Consider the following 22973-nt stretch of genomic DNA (forward strand, 5'->3'; position numbering starts at 1 on the left):
TGTGTCTGAGAATTGTGGAATAAAAGAAATATATCGTAAAATGAATAGAAGCCTTAATTACACTGAAAAGAGACTCGGGGCTTCAATGTTCAGTTTTCAGCCATATTGAAGCTTAAATAATTGGTCTCTTGTTGCAACAACCATGCAACCAACCACCAATAAATAAGCATCTTTGGAGTATGTTTACTCGAGACATCTCAAGCCACATGTTCACCTCATGTTTCCTGGAAACATTTTTCTATCTGAAAATTTTTATTAAGAAACCATGACAAATTTTCATGATAATTTTGTATTTGAAATTTTTATTATTGAAATTTATCAGATAAAATATGATAATGTATAAAATTAATTATTAATTTCCATTTTATTTCAGGTGTATTCAATTTCCCTTAGAAATTTCTAAAAATTTTCATATAATTTCCTATTAAGACACTAATAGGATTTTATCTGAATTTTCTTAAAAAATATTTCTAGTTTTTTTAGGAGATATAAATTTTCAACCAAGGGCATTATCGAAACCTAAGCAAACAATAACTGGGCACCTTAGATCTTCAATATATGGCGATGGCCTTCCACAAACAGTACACTCTTACAGAACTCTCTCATCTCCCATTAAGACATTTCATGCACCTGTGAAAGTGGTATTTTTCCTTTGTAGAATTTGGGATTTATACAGAGGAGGGAAAAACTATTACTTCATATCTCTGCAACAGAATTTGGATCGAATATGTTCAAATCAGGTAAACAATTATGTGTGTTAACAAGTGGGATTATTTTGCAGATTATAAGGGTCACATGAAACGGCATAACTCCACTCAGGTGGGAAAAATAATTACATGACCTCCGTCTCCAACTTCTGACCCCACTCACTTTGTTGCCCATAGGCTATGTTCATCTCCTAAATCAATTTAATTCTCTAAAAAAATAATGCACATTTCTGTTCATTGTGGAAGAAATTGAAACATAGAAACACATTGAACCCCCTGAGGCTAAACAATAACGCATACAGCCAAAGACGCGTGGTATTGGAAGGTGGAAGCAATTGGTTATTCCAAAATTTCGTCCGGCCAGAGCCGCCTCCACTTGGAGATCTCCTCCTTCTTATGAAGTTTCCTAATTCCTCCATAAAAACCATCTGTTTCACCCCCTTCTTCCCTATGATGTTTCCTATTCACAGCTGTTCGCCTCCATCTTGAGCCAGGTGTATAATGATTAAATTCAAGAATCACTGTATCTGTCAAACATTAACCCATCAGAAAATAAGTCTCTGAACTTCCATAAAAAAACAAAAAAAAACCCTGAAGTTAAACTACTATTTCTACAGTTCCTCGGGTAATTTATATGAATAGGATCACAAGATCAAAATCATATCAAAGAATTCTTTAAGGATTCATGTTGTTTTTGGAGAAGACTTTGGGACCCAAAGCTATAACAAACTCTTCAAAGGGAATGGAGATGCAAGTCAACAAACACAAAGATCCTCAAAAGTTCATGGAAGCCGTTATCAAGCATGGCAATAGAACACTAAATTCACCATTAGCAGTTTCAGGAGAAGTTGCGAAAGTTCCCGACTATGCATACCTTCACTCTCTGTTTATCAAGCACCTAAACCTAGTCAAGCTAAAGTCTATGGCATTAAGGCCTGAGCAATGAACGGTTGAAGGGAGGGAATTGGAAGCCAAAGAGTCGTTTATTTTCTTACCACTATCATGGCAACGACAAAAGTGCTCATTTCCATCACAGGTTTCCAGATGACCAACCACACCATACCACCAACCTGGAAAAAAAACATGTTGGACACCAAAAAGTCAGACTTTGTTGCCTGAAAAAATGCACAAGCATATGGCCTAAATCCTATCGATTCTACTTTGTTGTTCGTTGAGCATTCCAGGAGTCTTGTCTTTAAAACAAAATACAAAGAACAGAGAGTTAAAAGTAATCAACTCAAAGTGAATAAGTAGACATTGGAAGGTGAAAACCACACACCATAAGGAAATTCCTTGTTTCTTCGCCACTGAATCTCAATGTGGTCGCCAGGGCATAAATCACTCAAACAGTCTGACACATGAAGATCGTGAGCAGGGGTGTCAACAGGTGGAGCCCTCAATCTCTCCCACTGCACCCCTTCTTCGATCACCATGGTCCGGCGTCCATGAGGTGGATATCTGTAAGGGAAGAGCAATCATCAGAAATAGAAAAGAAGGACCACAAACCTACCAATTTCAATGAATACATGCAACAAAAAATATATTTCCTTTCAAGTGGAAAAGATATTTCAAAATTATTTAATCTGGTTATCAACAAAAATAAATGGAGATTGCTTAAGAGAGCACCACAGCAATCACAAGTATCCCTAACAATCCCAACTATCTCTATTCTTCATGAATATCAATAAGGACATTAGGAAAACAAGTTTCTTTTTCTTTCTGAAAAAGATGCCGTTATGTCAAAACAGAACCTGTAGGATTTCACTATAGATTTATCCTTTTTACAAACACGCAGTGTTAGCAGCAGGGAGTTTCAAGCATACCTTGCATGAAAGGTGTCAGTGCGGGAATTGTAACTAAGTTCAGCATCATAGCATGACAGCATAAACCCAACATGTCCATGCTGCAGAACAGCACAAAATTCCCAATAATTAGTTGAAAAGCAAGAAGAAAGGAGCATTGAGTGTTGGCTTTCAAAAAGAAAACTTCTTCGAAGATGCAAACCACTGAGCAAACACTCAAAAGACTCTCGATAAATTCTTCTTCAATTCCTAAATCTCATGGAGACAGTGAAATCGTAGCAAATCTGATCCAGATTTTTGGACATATGCTGGCACAATCTGCCAGAAAAGTGCTAAAACATGTACGCGGTACTAAAAGAAGAGCAGGTGTTTGTGATATTAATAAGAAAGAACAGGTAAAAAATTAAAGAAACTTCATAAGCACACCATATCACATACCTCCCGGTTGTAGACCTGAGCAGGAAACCAGAACTTGCCACTCTCAAGAGAGTGGTAGCAGTACATGATTGAGTCAACAGGCAAAGAACAGCTGGGCTTGCTAGCACCACCGATCTTAGATCTGATCCAGGAGAGGGGCCAGACACAAGAGAGAGATCCCAAGGACAAGCCTTTGGGCTTGCTTCCATCTGACCCAACTATATCCTTCCTTGATGCAATAAACCATTGCCATTCCCTCTGAGCAGCTGGACCGATCACCCTCCCCCACTTCTTCTTCATATGTCTCTCCCACAGATGATTACTCCTACACCTATCTCTCAAAGAAGTACACACCCCTGCCATAGTACAGAGGCCTGGAGGGGAAAGTCTCCCAAGTATGCTTTCCAGTGCCAAGTCAGGCAAATCCAATATAGACAATTGATCCTCCTCAACATTTTCGACTTTCGCAAAACTCTTCTTTCTCAGAGACATCGCTGATGAAGCTGTCAAGCGTTTAAAGAGACTGAAGATAAGACCACTGTTCCTCGCCCAGTGCAGCAACAATGAAACGAATTCTTGCCAGAAGAGAAGTGACAATAGTCTCATCTCAGTTGCCCATGAGGGAAGGGGTGGAAGGGAGAGAGACTTGGAGAGGAGGAGGAAGAAGGAAACGCAAGATATGAGGAGGAAAAGCATCAGATAAGGGAGATTCTATTCGGATTTGGCATAAAGGCTAAAGACAACAATCACAATACATCGTAAGGACCCAATTGCGTGAAAGCAATGGCGATAAAACTTGCACGAAAGAAATTTGATCCTGATAAACAGAAGATCCCTAGGAGGAATTAATGAGGTGGAAGGGGATTTGCCTCCGCGACGAAAGCCCACTAAGTGGGACCGGTGAGCTTCGTCGCTGATCTTCTTTAGGCTTATCAAAAGAGAGTATCTTTACACACTCCGGAGCACCGGGGGAGGTTTCGGATTATAAAATTTCAGCTTAACTGTAGAACAGCGAAGTCCTTTCCTCTGCTGGCATCCACATACGGTGAATTATTGTCCGCCATATCGCAGACCGTACCGACAAACAGGCCAGCTGTCGATCCGAAGGAGACCCAACCGATGGGATTGCGGTCCTCTTTTTTCCAATCAACTAGGTATGTGAGATCCCAGATCTGTTTCGCTTACGGGCTTCTCTGACACTTTGGAGTTCTCAAAGACCCATGTCCTAAAATCTCAGAATTTGTACGACGGGACGGGGGGACGATACCTATTAAAAAAGACGAAGAAAGAAAGAAGAAGCAACCTGATTTGGGTAGTGGAGGCGAGGTCTGAATTAGGTAGAACAAACACCTACAAACACCCAAATCCAGTTTTTAAATGAAGATGGGAGGGAGAAGAATCTGGGGAATTGGAGATGAAGAAGACGAAGATGAATGAGGAGTGGGTTCCACTCTTCAGTTCAACCTCACCCAAATCTTCATCCCAGCCAACCAAATCCTTCACCAACCCACTGTCCCTCTTCGTTGACGACAGCAGCTGAAAACCAGAAAAGAATACGAACTCAGGGAACGAGGAGAGATGAAGAACAGGAAAACAAAAAGACTGATTTCGGATCTTCTTTTAACGTATTTTTAGAGGGTACTGGAACATATATGGCCCAATCAGAAACACCCACCTGTTCCTAACTCCCAACCAACCACCCAACCAACCTCTCTAACAATTTTTTACCGAAAAATCGGCCAAACCAGAGAAAATACCACTTCTAGGCCCTCTGCATCCACCATCACCACCACCACCACAGTCGTTCTCTGCGACCCTGCGGTGGGGCAAGCTTTAAGTTTAGGATAAGGTGACACCCCCAATGAAAGTCCCGAACTTCCAATGCCCCTCGTCATTTTCCCCAACCCCCTTTTCCATTATTGGCCTTTTCTCTTCATTTAGACCTCTGGACGACCATCACGAATTAGATAATTCAGCTTCCTTAAAAAAGGATAGTATCCTCGATTTGTCACAGTCGTCTGTAACTTGGAAGCAGCTGGAATTTCCTTCCATTCTAATCTTCTTCCCTCAAAATTAAATTTCACCCGATCACGAAGAACAGTTATTAGAAAGTCACATAATCTTCAACAATCTTTCTCGTACTTCTCATCTATGAATACATTTATGGTGTATGCCAGACTCTGCCTAGTGCGCCGAGTACATTCAATGTACCATCCTGGCCCCCTCGTAACCCAAATGCAATGAACAAGTACAAACACTAGTATGAAATATGTACACTTCCAACTAGTTTTTTCGGCTGAAATTGATCAGGAAAATAAGAATTTGATCATAGTATAAATAAGATAATGATCAAATTCTCTTTTTTATTAATTATTTTTGAAAATAATAATAGTTAAATTCTCATTTTTTTTCCATGGGGTTCAAAACAGACCCATTTTTTTCCTACTATTAATTGTTTTTCCGTTTTAATCAAAGAGGATAGAGAAAACCCTCATTTGAAGCATGAGTATTAACCATGTATTATTAACATTAACACCAAACTTAGTAGTATAGCATGCTAAACCAGAATTGATTCACAAGAAGTCTATGGATGAGTCAAATACAAGATTGATTGGATGCTCCAAACCAAACCGACTACTTGAACGACCTATTATAACTCGGGCAATCCTGGAGAGGAGGGAACAAGATTTTCCCCCTGACTCCCCTACATTAACGTTGAATAATATTATCTTCACAATAATGCTTTTGTTATGTCCGAACACACAAGGGCAAGTAGCAGACATTACACACAGTGGCCTAGTGTCTCGTTGATGGAACCTTGTTTAACCATTTTTATTCGATCTTCCAAATCTTAAGCTACGCTTTTACAATGGGTGGACACCACACTAGTTACCTCCTTCAAAACCACCATCTTGATTAAGAAACTCGCCATTATTGAGCCCTTGGATTGGTGTGATGTCAACTTTATTGCATGGAATCCATAAAGCCTAACACCAATAATTCTTATATATTTTTCTATTTTTTTAGTAATTACAAACAGACCAGATCTCATTGGACGCTCTGTGAATGACTCGTTTTCTTCCAACGATGGAGGTGAGGATTGTTATAATTTGTGATTAGTAGTGGGAGAAATGATAGATAGAAAGCGCCATCTTCCGGTCGGCATAAGAGGGCGACATAGGTGTTGACATCGCGGTGGAGCCGCCAGCCAAAGACCCGTGACCCTAATGAGGAAGAGATTCACGGCAGATATTATGATTGGCCTCGTTGTGTGATTTAGGTAAGAGAGAGACCCACCACAAGGGTGACTCATGAGTGATGGTTAGGTATCACTCTGCTTTTAGGGACTAGTGATTACCACTAATAGCTGTCCAGAAGAAGCCACGTGACCCACTTAGAGATAAGTATCTATGATGACATAATGTGTGCCGCCATGAAAGGAGGTTTGGTGCACCATTGAGGAAGGAACCTGATCCACTCAGTCACCCCAAACCCAAAAGGAACATTTATCGCTTTCCCCACACGCCCATGTGAAGAAAGTGGGTTTCCTCAATGGGATTGGGGGGAGGGACGATGGTGAGGAGACACTCATTAACATAGCCATGTTGTTTTTTGCTTCAAATTTGTGCGAGACACTTTATTTTTTCATGATTTTCTTACCTTTAAAAATATTAAAAATTAAACAATTAAAAAAATATAAAAAAAATAAACCAAAAAACACTACCTTTACTTTTAATCTTATTTTTCATTATTTATAAAAAAATGAAGTATTTCTAATATAAATACAAACACAACAAATAGAGTGAAAAAATGGGCCCAGCTTTAATTTAGGCTTTTGTTGGACCGGTTCAATCCAGCTTTAATTTGCCCTTAAATAGAACCTTTTCGGGTCCAAGGACTGAAAAGAGAGGTTACTGCCGAGCAGGAAGAGGGAGAAGCGGCAAGATGTCGATCTTATGGGATAAGAGCGAAGCATGGAGATGGCTGGTACGGAGGACCCGAGACTCGAAGCCTTTCTTTGTTACCTTTGCCATGCTGTGCGGTGTCGTCCCCGGCGTCATTGGCTATGGTGTTATGCAGCTAACCAATACTCGCAATGAGCAGCTCGAGGCCCAACTCCGCAAAAATGCCCGACCTGAATCCCTGGTACTCTTCACTACCTTCCGTTTTCTTGCTCTGTCTTTGCAATTAGGGTTTTTTTTTCAGAAATCCTCTTAGTTTTGTTTATCCTCCCCATTGGTTAGGTTATTGTTATTCCTCTAAAAGATTGAACTTGTAAGAAGGTTTGTTCTCTGATTTGGTTGAAAGGATCGCAATTTAAGGCGAAGGTCATTGAGTAATTTGTTTGAGAGGATGTAAATGTGTTCCCTTCTGATTTCACTGGTTTAATGCGAAGTCAAGATCTGTACTTTGACAACTGAAGTGCAGTTTATTAGGGGCTCGAAGCTCTGATACTAACTATTGAGGTATAGAGCCTAGAACACATAGTGACTTGACAAAGAACGGAGCTTCTCGTAGTAAATATAATTTTTTGGCTGTCTAGCATATTTGCAGTTGTAGGTGGAAAACCTTCTGTTGTTCTTTTCTTTTACGCTGTCTGGACTAGTCATCGCCTGAGACCTGGAATTCCCAATGGGAATTCTGCGGACCGAAAACCTAATGCTTCTGGTGGGATTGGTGGCCTAGTGAAGAAAAGTTTGCCACCTTGTCTTGAGTACCAGGGGCTTGTGCATGCTTTGGTAGTTGTAATGCTCGACTTGTGATCTCATCAGGAACCTTTGCCAACTATGCCTTTGCCCTGCTCCATTTTTGCTGACATTGCCATTAAGATAGTCATTAGACAACGTCAAAAAAGTATTTGCACCCCAAATTGACTTGAAAAGGAGCCAATTCGTGTGAGCAGTGATATCTCTGACATACATAGGAGTGCTGCTTATTGCATCTCTGTATAGACTATGGAAAAAAAATCAGCTACTTACTGAGCCACTGTGAGAGAGACAGAGATAGCGAAATATGAGAAATTTTTTAAATGCATTGTGTGAATCCAATTTGGGTTCCTGAGCGAACTAACATGGTTTTATAACCAAATTGTTACCTGCCCAAAATCTGAAAAGAAATCTAGTTCAATCTTGTTCTTGGTCCTCAGCCTTCTGCCAACGAAGGATGGTTGCAGGGCATTTCTGTTTTCTTCACACTGTCTGGATGCAATTAGTTTAAGTGATTCCTCAAGCAAAATTGCATTTGAGATTGAAGTATTTCAACATATATGTGCTGCATATGAAGGTTGGAGAATGTAGGCTGGAAAGTAAAAACTTTGGTGGCTTGGTGATGGACATAGGAATGTTAGTAAGACAAATTGACAAAATATTGAAAGGGAGGGAAATCGCCGGATGGATATAGAGAAAATATGGTGCTTATATTCAGGAACAAGGGAGACATCCAAAGGTTTAATACTTGGTAGGATGTTAAGTTGATTAGGCACACCATGAGATGATGGGATTGTGCGACAGCAAAAAGGTGGGCAGATTACCATATGTGTGTACTCAGTTGGTTTTATATGCTAGGGAGACAAATTATGGCCAAATTTTTCTCTTAGACAACTTAATAGGGAAATGTTGTGATAGGAGAAGAAGCCTACATATGGTCTTCGTAGGATGGAGAGTAGCAAATAACTTTACCATGACGCGGTTACACTTTTAATCCGCTGTTAGGATCAAATGTTTCAGCTGTTACTGCGGAGAAAACTCGTGACTAATATTCAAGAGACGCTTCTTGTTATATGTGGATATAATGGGCCTAGAAATGCAAAAATAGGAAACTAGAAAAATGGAGAGAAAAGGATTACATTTTAGCTATCAGTAATTGAATTTATGAGCTGTAATTTTGATGGACAAATCCAAGAGAGTTGTCTCGTGTGCAGCTTGAGGTTCAAGTATTCAAAGCAGGAAGAGGGTTTAGCTCATAAAATAAATGTTTGATGGCTGTTAGTGGAGACTAGCATGTCATTTGTGACATTTGTATGTAGAAAGAGTTGAAAATCTTGACATGAACATTTATCAAATTAGGATGGTCAAATTAGAAATGAATGTTTGGAAGAAGAATTAGGAAAGCACCTATATAGGATGGTTTGACTTGTTCAACAGGCACCCACAAATGCATTGGTTAGAAGAGCTTCGTAGATGACAGTTGAGGGTCCAGCAAGAAAAGTGCAGAGATTGACACTGAAGAAAATCACTATGGGTGACTTAAAAAGAAAGCCAAATAACAATGCTCTAATGATGAATTTTTGTTTTGAAGATGTGCTTTACAACCTTTGTTGCATGACTACATTTATCCACAAATTTCTGGTATGCTTCTGATGTTTAATGTGCTTATTTTTGCCTTACTCTACCACTAATGGTAAGCAGCAGACTGCCTTTCTTTGTTTCTTTGTTTTCTTTGTTTCTTTTTTTTAGAGAGAGAGAGAGAGAGAGAGAGAGAGAGAGAGAGTATCCTTTTTCTTTTAGAAAAAAATAATTTAGTTTTTTATGACAATTTTGGGTTTTTCTGTAAGATTTTGTATGTTTATGCTGTTGTTATTGTTATTGCTGTTTCTTTACAGGTTAGAGACATTATGAAACTGTACATACCTTCTAGTTATAGTACTGTCAACAATCTAGCAATGACTGTGAAATTGGATTTACTCTTCACTTTTTGAGATCAATAGCAGCAAGAAGTTACCTGAAATCATGTCAACCATATAAAACAAGGTTTTTGAAATCCTTAAAATAAAAAAGAATGAGTAAGCATCACTCCTGCACTGGACATATGCAAGATATGTAAGTTCCATAATAAAAATAGACCTATCACAGGTTTTTTAAGACTTAACTTTCAATGCTTTTATTCTTTTTGAGAACTTTCTAGGTTGTAACTCAATCTTCAAGTTACTTTTCTGATATACATGTAACAAAAGCACTATGTGAAAGTTGGATGAGTTTAAAGTTGCAGAACTAAGTTTTTACTTATCTTTTAGTTGCTGTTACTGTAGTGTATTTGACACAATTTGTTATCATACCTGCTTCTCTACATTTTCTGAACTTGTGTATGTCCAATAGATGATGGGTAAAGTTAATCAAGAAAGGCTTGCGGAATTTCTTGGAGAACTGCAGCGAAAGGAGAACACAAATGACCGGTATGTGGCTGCTCTAAGAGGAGAGACTTTGACAAGGAATCCATATGTTAGGATTCAACCTGTTCCCAAGCAAAATGTGGACGACTCCAAGACTGAAAATAAGTAGATGTGTCAATTTTATAAGCGGTGGAAATACATCCTAAGATCATTTGTATATTTATTGTTGTTATCTTGGCATTTGAGGTCCAATTTTGAAGCCAGACATTCAATGCCCAAATTTTCTTGAACTAATGTTGTGTAACCTCTTACTGGTCTATAGTTGTCAACTTTAAAGTAAGTGAGAAATAATTATCTACTTTATTTCTGTGTATTTTCTTAACATAATTATCTAATACAAATTTGGAGTCTCAGGTCGGCCTGCAGTTCATACGTTCAGAAGCAGATTTAGGCTAGCAATGAACTAAAGCAGATTTGCCAAGGATAACCTAGCTGAGTGAGAAGTCAATTCCAGCAAAAATGCTTTGTTGGATATATATTCCAAACGAACGTACTAACGGGATCTAAAAGAAGTACGTGGTTGCAATTTCTAACCTGTCCGTCAATGAACCAAGGGTTCATGGACTTTCCAGTTTCCACGAAGGAAATTTCAGCCGAAGCTTTCCACCTACTCTGCTTTTATTTAAGCGACTTCGGTCATCTCCAGACTACAACAACGGGTTCATTGACTTTTCAGTTTTCACGAAGGAAATTTCAGCCGAAACTCTCTACCTACTCTGCTTATATTTAAGCAAATTGGTTCTCCAGACACAACAACAACAAAAACAGCTGAAGCATTGATAGGAGAAGCTCGTGAAGATCAGGAAGAAGATAGCGTCGAATGAGATGCAGCTGATCGGATGCTGGCCATCCCCGTTGGCTCTAAGAGTAGAGTGGTCTCTGAAACTGAAAGGAATCGAATACGAGTATATCGAAGAATTTGAACCCAGATCGAGCCCTTTGATTATGAAGTATAATCCAATTCACAAGCAGATTCCTGTGCTCGTGCATGGTGGGAAACCCATTCCCGAGTCTCTGATTATCCTCGAGTACCTCGATGAGATAAGTAAAGAGAACAAATTATTGCCTGAAGATCCTTACCAGAGAGCTAGAGCACGCTTCTGGGCGAAATTCGCAGATGATAAGGTACGACAATGATTTTCCTTTTCAATATTCATGTATATCTAGAGGTTACTGATATATACAAGTTCCAGTAAAAGATCAGAAAGATAAAATATCATATGATTCTCAAGCATAGAATGCTTGTTAATTTATTGTTGCAGATCTACCCGGCACTTGTGGAAACCTTCCGCAAAAGTGGGAAAGAACTGGAGGAAGCAGTTAAAGAAGCTGGGAAGACTCTGAAAACACTTGAACAAGGACTCGAAGGGAAGAAGTTCTTTGGAGGTGATAGCGTTGGCTTCGTGGACATAGTTGCCGGTTGGATTGCTTACTGGACTCCCATGATCGAAGAAATCCTCGGTCTGAAAATAATTGATGAAAACGAAGCTCCTGCACTGAAGAAATGGTTCCAGGACATCCTTGATATTCCTGTGTTGAAACAGTGCCTCCCTCCTAGAGAGAAATTGCTTTCTCATCTTCGTGGAAAAAGACTAGAACTGTCCGGTGTTGGAAACCAGTGACGGAACTGGTCTTTCGTTGGCCTTTCGTTTCTTCCCAGATACTAGTACCTATATACCGTTGGCGTGAGATGTTTCCTGACGTGAAGTGAGTACGAGTCATAGTTCAGGAGGGAGTCATAGTTTCGGAGGGGAGGAAGTCAACATGAATCAATTGTTTGTGTTACTGTGCAAAATAAAAAATATAATATAAAATAATTGTTTGTATTAGTATACACCAATGATTATTTATTAATAAAATATTTTGATATGTCTGAATTTTAGAAAATTAAGTTAATATATGTTAATAAATAGAAAATATTAAATATAATAATTAAACAAATACTTACTTTTACACTATTAAAATTGTATTCAAATTATAATTTTATAATATCTAAATATGAAATTGTTATATAAAAAGGATATTATAAAATTTTACACAAATACTTATTTTTATAATATCCAAAAACTTAATACAATTATTATATATTAAAAGTGTTTAAATTCTCACTCTTAAACTAACTATATACGCAGTTATATTTGTTTAAATTCATTATCTAACGTACTATGCAAACATCGTAATAATAAAAATATAACTCAGTCACCCATTTAATATACAAAACCTACAACTTTACATACAAAATACAACCAAAAAAATATTTAATACCATTAAAACATAATAATCAATAATTTTGCCACATCTGACTTGTTAATACATGTCAAAAATACGATGCTCTTGCAGATTATACTACACACTCCCTCTAAATACTTCATTGAGTGTCCACATTATCCTCTAAATCGCCAAAGTCGAGAACGAAATATTAAGTTGTGCTAAATCGACAAAGGGGATCGAATAGGGTGACTCTTGGTCCTTGTTCTCTGCAACCTTCCTACTTTTAATTCTCTCCATTTCGCATACTCAGCTCTTCTTCTAGCACTACTCATAACCCTTGCCTCCGTTGCTTTCTTTCCGGCTTCACAACACGAGAGACCAAAAGCTCTCCTTCCCTGTAATTAGGGAGAAGAAGCAAGAAATAGGGAAGAATGAGGTAGTTTTTTTTCCCTTTCTTTGAAGAGAGAGGACCAGACGAAGAATAACAAGATGCTCATAGTCAAGCCCCTTGCAGTTTCCCCTCCTCTCCGACTTTTCAAAACCCATCAAAACCCTAATCTCGCATTTCCTCTATCTGCCCCTAAAACCTCTAGATTGAAGTCCTCTCTTCCTGTCACGACACTATCGACTACCGCTGATGCCCAAACACCAGGCCAGACACAAGTCGATATCCTCTAGGAGTCCCTTCCCTTCATCCAGAGGTTTCGAGGGAAGACTATTGTCGTCATATACGGTGACACTGCAATGAAGTCGAGAACGTTGCTGGGGAGAGGTTGCAAAAGGGGGAGTGAAATCACCACAGGTCGCGAGTGGTTGCAGATTTTTTTTTTTCTCCAGCTTCCTTTCAACAACCCGACTATGAGAGGTGACATCGAGTCGAGCCCGAACCAGCCTATGTTCGAGTCGAGCTTGATTGTAATATTTCGAACTCGAGCTCAAGTCGAGCCTAGCCTCAAGCCTAAAATTGTAATCTAGTTCAAGTCCAATAATTTTAATTGAGTTAGAGCTCGAGCTAAAGGTCCAATATATATTTAAATTTTTTTAAAAAATACAAGTCAAATAAATTATATATAAAATTATTATAACAAGGAAGAAGATGCAAAGCAGCATAAAAACACAACTAGGAATAGTTCAATACACATCACCCCAAATAACTAATGCACCATTGACATGCATGGAATCGAACAAACAGTTAAAAACAACTCAAAAAGAAAATTTCATGAGGGATATTATAATCCAGACTGAAAAACAATTTCAACGAGCCTCCTTCAAGTACTTCGATTGAAAGACTTTGTCATCTCATTCTCCTTCCTATTGCTCTGTTTACTAATACTCCTATTCCTCAAAAAACTCAATGGAAAAAAGTAGGCACTGATAAACCAAAAATCACTAAATTTTGTCACGCATTGTGTTGTGAATGTAACGAGAGACCATCAACAAGATAGATACTGTCACAGACACAAAAATGCTGCTAGATAACAGTGAAATAGGGTCTGATGGAGACACTAAAACCTTCTTCAAACTCAGTAAATAACTTAAGAAAAACTTATACCTTGATGTTGCCCAGCAATTTCCAGACAGAAGAATTATTTCAAGCCAAAGCAGGTACTTACTTTAGCAACCTCAGATGCCTCCTACAGTTTTACAATTACTAGTTTCAATGTAAGTCATGATTCATCTACAAAACGGTAAAATTTCATAAACAAAAAAAAGAAAGAAAAAAATAATAAATAATAAATACAAAAGGACCTCCAAGAGAGAAGCTGCCCAAAAATATGCACCAGACTTGATGAAATCCTGAGATAAACCAAGAAGGGCAGAAGCAAGCCCATACTGGGCAGCTACATTATTAGGTACAATCTTCAGGGCATTCTGAAATTGCTCAGCTCCCTGAAACAATACACAATTGAATGCTAAGAAAGTTTCTGCATTCTGAAGTCTGTATTCCCCTGATACAGACTTCAGAATGCAAAAACTTTGAGCAAGAACGAACTAAGTTAATCCCTTTCAACCATAGAATGATATTTTCATGCCCAAATAGAGGAAATTAAATCTACTGGAACTAGTAGAGAACTGTCAACAATTACAGAAAGCATACCTTTAAAGCAGCAGTAAACATGCCCAGCCGCTGAGATGCAAGACCAAGTGCCTGACAACCATAATATACATGATTGTGTAAACAAGGCTTCCTTTTTAAACTCATTAATATGAAATCTAGAGTAAATTAAAATAAAATTCAATTTCTTTTTTAAAAAAGTTAAAACATTAGAAGTGCAAATGTCTTTAAAAGCAAGGTACCTCCCATAAATCTGAGCAACTTGGATAACCCCGAATGGCATGTTGAAGGCTCTGAACTGCTTCTGACCATTTTTTTCTGATGTACCTAAAAGAATGAAATAAATAGATAGTCATGACTCGTGCTTTAGAGTTGGAAGCAAGTTCTGACAAATTTGGATATTCAAGATGTGGAAGCGGAAGTAACTTCGTTGATTTAGAACAGTCGAGATACTGCAGTCATTATTCCTTTCTGTTTTTCAGTTAGTTAATCTTGTCTAGTGACAATGGAGAGACCACCGGAGCAATGAACAGCAACACGCATTTTATCAATTGGAGTGAAAAATGTGATGGCAAGGATATGATACCTGCATATAGCCTAGCCTTCGAAATGCCCAAAAAGCTCTCGGAGTCTTCTTAGAAACTTCTCAACAGGAGGATTAAGCAGATCGATATCGTTTGGAAGCACCAAAACACAATAGTAACTCGAAAATAAGCGCCATATAATCAAAATCCCGACTTACAAGTACTCCAACATAACCAATCTAACTATCATAAAACAATAAAAACAAAATCAAGGCTGGCAAATAAATAAATCAAAAAAAGGAACAAGTATGCAGAGCAAAAAAACTCTAAAAGTAGATTCCATTGAAGCCAAAACGATGAGATGCGACTCCATGCAAACAAAGCAAAAAAAAAAAAAATTCAGCTAACTAAATCAACTCACCATTTTTGCCGAAAGTATCTAGCACAGTACTCCTCTTAGAAGTAAGAGCTAAAGGTAAACCTCCATTAAAAACATAAAAATCAACAGTAGGGGAGAGGCTGAGAGCCATTATAGGAAGGAGCTCCTAAAACAGCCTCATCATTAAGCGTTCGTCTGATTGAAGATAAATAATGGAATACAGAAGATAAAAATGAAAAAAAATAAGTGTTAGGTCGGCGACGAAAAAAATACCCAGAAGATTAAGTAAAACAACTTACCTCTTTCTGTCACTTCCGTTGGCGAGGAAAAACTTCGGATGAAGAAATCAAAGAGGAGAAGTTGAGAGAGGAAGAAATCGCAGATGAAGATATCTAAGAGGAAAAAAATCCGCCACTGAGACAGCGAACGAGGAATCGAAGAGGGAGAATGAGGAATAAGAAGACCAAAACCCCCCATTTTCGCCGAATTGCATCCTGAAAAACGCCGTTTCTGATCCACTGATTCCCGCCGAGAGAACGAAAGCAGAGTGCCGGTGCCAGAGACGAAATGGAAGAGAGAAACTGAAGTCGACCTCCCGCGGTGCTCTTGCTACCGACTCGCCGAATCCCGAGCCCTCGTTAAGTTGACCCAGCTCGAACTTTCGAACGGAAGCATGAATGGGTCGAGTTCCGCTCGTTAACTCAAATTAGCCGGATCTCGAAGCGAAATCTCGAAGCGAACGGAGATCCGAGTAAATTGAATCAAACCGAGCCAAAATTGAGCCACTTGTAAATTGGCTTGGTTCAATGCCACGACAGCCTGATGTAATTCAATGAGTGAAAGTGAATTTACACGTTGAACAATATGAATTCACTTTCACTCGTTGAATTACATCAGGCTGTCGTGGCATTGAATTCACACATCGAACAATATGAATTCACTCTCACTCGTTTTATGAGTAAATGGAGTGAAACTGAATGCCCTAGTGAATTTACTTTCACTTCGAACTTACAGAGGGCACTAATGAAATAATGTGCACTTTATCTAGTGTAAGTGAAATATATTTTACTTATAGAGTGAACTAATAGGCCCTAAAGGTACAGAGTGCACTGACAAGTCTTAAAGGTGTTTTAGTTATATTAGTCTAGTTGAATTATTTAATTATGTTAGGACTTATCTTCGAGTGCTAGAGTTTGGGTGTAATTGGGACAATGGTAGTTTAATTATAATTGGACTTTACTACTTTTCTCTATTATAAATAAGGGTTCATATACTCAGATTAAAAACACAAGTGAATGAAGGTTGTATTTTTTCTTTAAACTCAACATGGTATCAGAGAATGTTCTGTGAGTTGACTCGGTCAACCCACAAAGATAATGTGATCCTTTTCTGATAACTTGTATCTATCTTTTTTTTCTCTTTTCTAGAAAATTGCCGTTCTTTCTCCCTGCATCCTGCTTACTACTGCGGACCCAATTTCTGAATCTAGTGGATGCGGTACGATCAAATATTAATATGGCGTACACACTACTGAGTCCCAGAGGGGTCATCTTCGAGCATGAGTACTTCATAGCAATAGACGATAGAGGCTTCATTGGAGGTTTGCCATCAGATTTGTTGACAGTAAAGATAAAGGACTTGAAGAATTTTCCAAGCGCTTGCGACTTTCTAAGCTCGCAGGTGATGCTATTATTAGGACGGTAGAGAATGTTATTGAGCTTGGCAGGCGATTGGAGCCAATCAACACCAACAAACACTAGGAGGTTTGAGAAGCCAGCCATTGGAAGGGACATTCTCTTTCTTCGTGAAGAAGTGTTTACCACAAAGGTAGAAGAGATCGCCCGACGGAGATGCCCCAGCCGTTGGAACCCGCATGGAGATCGACATATCTCAAGAATCCGCTACCGATGGCTTCCCGTCACCAGTCCTTGGTTGCGGTGAAGGAACTTCACTCTTGGATGAAATTATACTTGGATGAAAGGAAAAGCCTAGCGTAGAGGTTTCTAAACCTCTCCTAGCCTCAACTTTTAGCCGCGGTGCCTGCGAATCCTTTGTGGAAGATGGGTTCGAAGGAGAGAGGTTTCTTGCGGCGGGACCTATTCCAAGCGGCTTGGACTGCCGGTCGGCAAGAAGCTAGTGGAGCAATGCAAGATGTTGGAGGGAGCACCTCACAACATCCTCCCTAAGTCGACCTTTGGCGACCTTGGAGAAGAGAGGTTTGATGAGGTGGCACTTGAGTTCCATATAATGATCCTCGAACGGTCCGACTTTGGGGTGGAGACTTATGTTGCGACAACTGGGGATAACTCAACAGAAGATTTCCATCAACGTTTGGATCCTTCTCTTGAATTAGAAACTCCCATTTTGGGGAGTCATGCTCTTCAAAGGCGACAAAAAATAGATCAATGGTCACGATGACCACCGATTCTGGTCGAACCTCCGACGTGCGGAAAGGCATTCTGGAGATGATGAAACCCTTCCCATCCCGTGTGGTTCAGGGGACCCTCGCGTAGAAGCAGTCTCATCCAGAGTTGTTCAGAGGCCGTCGTCGTCTTCCAATTAAATTCGTTTCCTAAGGCGGATTTAATTGGAATGAGCGACCCAGACCGAAATAGACCCGATTGGACGAACCAAACTTGAAGTTGAATCAACCCAGTGGCCTGGATCAGACTAAACCGGACTCAGATCTAGACCAGATTCAGCCTAGACTCGACTCGGACCATATCAAACTAGACTCGACCCGGACTAGATTTGGACTAGGCTCAACTCAGACAAGATTCGACTTGGACCAGATTGGGGCTGAACTCGACTCAGACTTGACCTGGACCAGATTTGGATCAACTCGACTCAACCAAACTTAGACCAAATTCTGACAGGACTCGAGTCAGACTAGACTCGGACCTATCCCAGGTTGTCAAGATGTATATATCAGACAAAGATAAATTAGGGTATTTGAAAGGTGATCTCCTTTGCCTGTGGTCGAGGCGACCACGAGAATGATTGAAGCTTTGAGCAAAGCTTCAGCCGTGACCCAATTCGAGTCGGACTAAACTCGGACCTATCCTAGGTTGTCGAGATGTATATTCAGGCAAAGTCAAACTGGGGTATTCTGAAGGTGATCTCCTTTGCTCGTGGTCAATGTGACCACGAGAATGACTGAAACTTTGAACAAAGCTTCAGTCGCGACCCAGACCACCGATATTACTACTATGTATGTTGATGGCATTGACACCTCCTAGGTGTATGATCTCCGGTGACGTGTGACACTGGTCACTATCTTGAAATATTCCAGAATAATTTCGAAGGCCTTTGGCATGAAATAGATTTCTGCTGACTACACCCGATGGAGCGCTCAAGAAGAGCAAATATATGACATATTTTATCTTAGACCAAGAACAGTATGCGGCAAAACTTCTACAACTCACTTGGCAAGTTGGGCATCAGAGATCTATACGCATCAACTTAAGGGGGGTTGTTGACATGAGATATCTTCCATAGGAGGAAGTGAGGTATACATGATTTTCAGTTTAAAGGTGTTTTAGTTATATTAATTTTCTATTTATGTTGAGTTATTTAATTATGCTATGATTTATCTTTAAGAGGGGGGGAGGGTTAGTCCACTATGAAGTGGAATGAATTCCCCCCGCATTACTTAGTTCATTAAATAATGGCGTTAGTGTATAATGAATTATATTGAAGTGAGATTACACCACTGTATTCGCTCAGGCAAAAATCGAGGAAAACTGATTTATACCTATTTTTCAAATCAACCGATTGAAGCGCGCGACACGCGTTGCTCCTTCCCCTCCCCCCCTACGATCCTTCAACAAAGTTTTTTTTTCTCCTCCCTCTTCCCCCACCCCCGTCGGCCTTCCTCCCTCTCGGCCTCCCTCTCCTCTCCCTCTTGACATCTGTCATAGAGCCTCTCGGCCTCCCTCTCCTCTCCCTCTTGACATCTGTCATAGAGCCTCTTGGCCTCCCTCTCTTCCCTTCCCCCTCCCTCCCTCCCTCCCCTGTAGGCCTTCCTCCCTCCTCTTGGCCTCCCTCTAGACCTCTGTCGCAAAGCACAAGAGGCCGAGCATCTCGGCCTCCTAGCTTCTCTTCTCTCTCGGCCTCCCTTTTTTCTCCCTCTCAGCATGCCGTCGGAGCATTGCCCGCTAACCCGCCACTGAGGAAGACGACGCACACTATGGAAGACGATGTTTAATTTTTCCTAAGTTCGGAAAAATTAAACCATCGTCATAATTGGTTTTATTATCCAATTAATTAAACCATTAGTTTTTCATTTTTTGTTAAACTATATCTTATATTATTATAAAATAATTTATTTATTTATTATATTCACTTATGTTATTTTTAACATATTTAATTAATTTAAATAATTTATTCTAGTCAAATGTAATTATTGTTTTAATTTATAATAAATTATAATCATTAAGTAATATAATATAATTTTTCATTAATTAGGATATTAATATATTCTAATACTACACGTTAAATCACTTATAAGTGTAGTAACCATATTTATTTTGGTTAATTATCTGTTTAGGTATATATTCTATTTAAGTATATTATATAAGGTTACTCATTATTTCTTTATATCATACTTTTCATTTGGGGGCACTAAAAATGAAATCTATTTTCTAGTGCACTCGAACTCGTCGACACTAACACCCAAAGATAAGTTGAAGTTAAATCAATTCATTTAAGTTCAATTCAATTCTTCACTTCAATTCAAATTCTTTGTGGACTAACCCCCCCTAAGTGTTATATTTTGGGTGTTATTAGTACAAAGATAGTTTAATTTTAATTGGACTTTACTATTTTTCTCTATTATAAATAGAGGTTCGTGTACTCAGATTAAACAACAAGTAAATGATGGTTTTATTTTTTCCATAAATTAAACATATACTTTATAGTAATAACAGTAAGTTTTGTAATAATATTAGACAGAGAAAATGGTCGGAGCGGATTAGTGGCATCCCCGGTGATCATTTTTCACGTTTTCTTTATTTATAATTTTGCAACGAGTTCCTAGGCCCAACTTAGTTTTAAAAAATCGATTAGGCCGCCCGGCGCAGGCCGGAACACTGAAATTTTGCCTCAACTGGGGGAGATGATCAATTCATAATGAAAGCAATGAAAAATGGAAACTTGGATGTGTCGGCATGTAAGTAGAATTTAAAGCTTTAAAACCCTTTTTCAAGACAAAAACGAGTTTTACGAATTAGGTCGCGCCTGGTTGCCTATTTTTATTCCAACGTTTGAAATGGTTTCGTTCGAATTGGGAGCTGGGTGAGTGTTTCGGTGTTTCAGGGCGTCTTCGTTCCACAAGTGTGTGAAGCGTTACGTTTATGATTCTTTTTAACACGTGTGCGAGAAAGGATAAGGAGGCCTTTTTCACGTCAAAAAGCTGTCATCGGGCCGGAAAGCGAAATGTGACGGTAACGGATTTTATTCCCTTTCGGCTTTCCCGCCACCAGTGGTTTTTAATCGTCAGTTGTCATGAGTTGTCAACCGTAACCGCCATGTCAGCGGAGTCGATCAACACCTGATGCCCGTTCCTTATCTTACACAAATTAATTACATAAATAGCGTGTTTAGTCTCATTAAGATGTTTAGTATATTATAAAAAAATTAATACATATAAAAAAAAATTGGAGTGTCTTTTTTAAAAATGATTTCAATATTCACTCTATACGAAAATAGGGCATTTACACGATATATTGCAAAATTCAGTCACGTATTTTTCAAATAAATGACAACCAAGTTGATTTTAAAAAATAAAATAATTCAGAATATTTTATGGTTGAAGAAAAAGGGATTTGTTAAGCCTCCCCAATCCACAACGCGCATCTGGATTCACCACTCGAGACTGGGGCCCTGCACACGCTTTCGGATCAGTAGTTGACTGGACAAGACAACACAGATTAAAGCCGTTTTTTTAACAGACACGTGCATCTGGAGCTAGAAGAAGATTATCAACGCTTGCGTTGCCGCAGGGAACCATCATGAACCAACAAAAGGGGGTTCGCTTCCTGTTTTATGCATGAGATCCAGTAACTAGATAACAACCGTATTTACCTCTACCAAGATCGGATCTTTTAATACCATCCGAGGCCGGTTTGTGGGCACACGCGGAAAACGCTTTGCACAGGGAACAAGCATCGGAGCTGGAGAGTGCTGTCCTGTCTTTGTCTTTGACAGCGCCGCACAACGAGTATCCAGAAACCGTGGACGGGTGATCACCACGTGGCAATCGTACATCCTCAACCGTCCTCAGCGATTTTTCTGCCCACAGGCCGGTAAGGCGGAAAACCAGATTTTGCGGATAAGGCGGGATTCATAAAATCGAATTAATTTCTTGCCCTTTTCAGGTCCTCAAAATAACAAATTTGCCCCTAGGACCGTAACAGAAAGATTATACAAACCATCAGTTAGCAATTCACCCAGAGATTCATTTACTGGTTTAGTGGCATATTGTGTAATTATAAAATAATGTACACTGACTTGTAAACAACGAGAGAAGTGGACGGCTCAGACCTGAATTCCACAAGAGTATTTCTATTTCCAATTGTTTCAATCTCGCTCGGTTGGTGGGCGGCATAGGCTAACGTGTTCCTTGCTAATCGTAACCTGTCCTTTGGTATCCGTAAACTGTCGATCATGCGTCGCCACCAAACTCATCGGCAGCAGACAATTCCGGATCCGTAGAAGAGACAAACGGACGAGATGCGGCGACACTAGCTAAGACGAAGAAAAACACGTGGCGGTAGCGCGCGGTTACAGGTAAGCAACATCGTAATCGCTTCAGGCGGGCCGGGGGCCAGATCAACGAAACCGGCTCTATGGTGGTTACGAAAAACCGCTTATCCACAACCAAACCTTACTTTTCCAGAAAAGACAACGCCACATCATCACGACTCTCCGGGCCCACCAATCTTCATGCAACGATTCCTGAAAGCGAATCACCGAATCCCCTTCAAAGTGGTCCTCCCAGGGCAGAATTAAATAATTAACTATTAAGTGAAGTGTGTGCTTTTCATCCTAAGCAAGAGTTTGTGGGCCCGGGATAATGTAACCGTCCGTTGAACGCTTGGCCAGAATATCGCATCCGGCGTACAAGACTGCAAGTGGGTGGACGGTGGTAGAAAATCTCACATATTGCCGTGGGTCCGTTGTCGTAATTTAACGGCGGTGATGGCTTTTTGTGTACCCGATCCTATGTGAGGTGCAGAGTGGACGGTTGAGATCAAAATAGGGTTATACAATCCAGGCAAAGCCTAAGATGCGGAGGTCTGGTCACTGCCTCACTGGCGAGTGGGAAAATATTTGACATGAACAAAGAAGGAAACGTCAAGCGAAAAAATAAATAAAATTTCTTTTTTCTTCAAAAATATCAATTAATTTATAAATATCTGGCAGTTTCTCTCTTATCTTTCTTGCGGAACACTTCTCTTTCTCTGCAGACGAGTCAACAAAGGCTACAGAGGTGGATTACTGAAACGAGTGTTGAAAAACCTCTATACTGACCTTGTTTTCTACCTCTCTGCGTCTCGTTTTTAACTCGGTGAAACGGTTTTTGAAAACCGCCAAAAAGACCACCGTCGCTTCGGTATCTTCTTTCTTTCCTCTGTAGGAACTGGTCTTCTGTGATTATTGTCTACTTCTATTCTCTAGCACTCTCTATGGTATTGATACGCATTGTT

The 22973-nt window shown here is 39.6% G+C and overlaps 4 protein-coding genes across 9 annotated transcripts; 2 read left to right on the top strand and 2 right to left on the bottom strand.

Annotated features, from left to right (window-relative positions):
- Positions 1–734: 734 nt before the first annotated feature.
- Positions 735–4501, bottom strand: LOC137955642 (F-box protein At2g32560-like). The gene is made up of 5 exons (XM_068802674.1): positions 2948–4501; positions 2531–2610; positions 1987–2165; positions 1703–1777; positions 735–1234 (listed from the first exon to the last, which is right to left on the bottom strand). Exons 1-5 carry the CDS (start codon positions 3620–3622, stop codon positions 1047–1049), a joined length of 1197 nt encoding a protein of 398 aa, XP_068658775.1. The 5' UTR covers positions 3623–4501; the 3' UTR covers positions 735–1046.
- Positions 4502–6841: 2340 nt separating this feature from the next.
- LOC137956778 (uncharacterized) lies at positions 6842–10401 on the top strand. Its single transcript, XM_068804400.1, has 2 exons — positions 6842–7072; positions 10021–10401. Exons 1-2 carry the CDS (start codon positions 6872–6874, stop codon positions 10201–10203), a joined length of 384 nt encoding a protein of 127 aa, XP_068660501.1. The 5' UTR covers positions 6842–6871; the 3' UTR covers positions 10204–10401.
- Positions 10402–10646: 245 nt separating this feature from the next.
- On the top strand, positions 10647–11716 carry LOC137955180 (glutathione transferase GST 23-like). Its single transcript, XM_068802049.1, has 2 exons — positions 10647–11219; positions 11357–11716. Exons 1-2 carry the CDS (start codon positions 10920–10922, stop codon positions 11714–11716), a joined length of 660 nt encoding a protein of 219 aa, XP_068658150.1. The 5' UTR covers positions 10647–10919.
- Positions 11717–13418: 1702 nt separating this feature from the next.
- Positions 13419–15860, bottom strand: LOC137957107 (uncharacterized). Of its 6 annotated transcripts, XM_068804823.1 has the most exons (7): positions 15564–15860; positions 15307–15459; positions 14948–15003; positions 14604–14688; positions 14404–14454; positions 14055–14102; positions 13419–13939 (listed from the first exon to the last, which is right to left on the bottom strand). In XM_068804823.1, the coding sequence occupies exons 2-7, from the start codon at positions 15413–15415 to the stop codon at positions 13929–13931; spliced, it is 360 nt and encodes a 119-aa protein (XP_068660924.1). In that variant the 5' UTR covers positions 15416–15459; positions 15564–15860; the 3' UTR covers positions 13419–13928. The 6 variants fall into 6 exon arrangements, 5 of the variants coding, with proteins under 5 accessions (XP_068660924.1, XP_068660926.1, XP_068660922.1 ...); XM_068804825.1 differs by lacking the exon at positions 14055–14102; XM_068804821.1 differs by having other exon boundaries at positions 13419–14102.
- Between the last annotated feature and the right edge of the window lie 7113 nt (positions 15861–22973).

Source organism: Aristolochia californica, unplaced genomic scaffold (assembly GCF_029961685.1).
Source record: "Aristolochia californica isolate CCGP_79_NKW_82.1479 unplaced genomic scaffold, dmAriCali1.0.hap1 SCAF_2, whole genome shotgun sequence".
Taxonomy (NCBI): domain Eukaryota; kingdom Viridiplantae; phylum Streptophyta; class Magnoliopsida; order Piperales; family Aristolochiaceae; genus Aristolochia; species Aristolochia californica.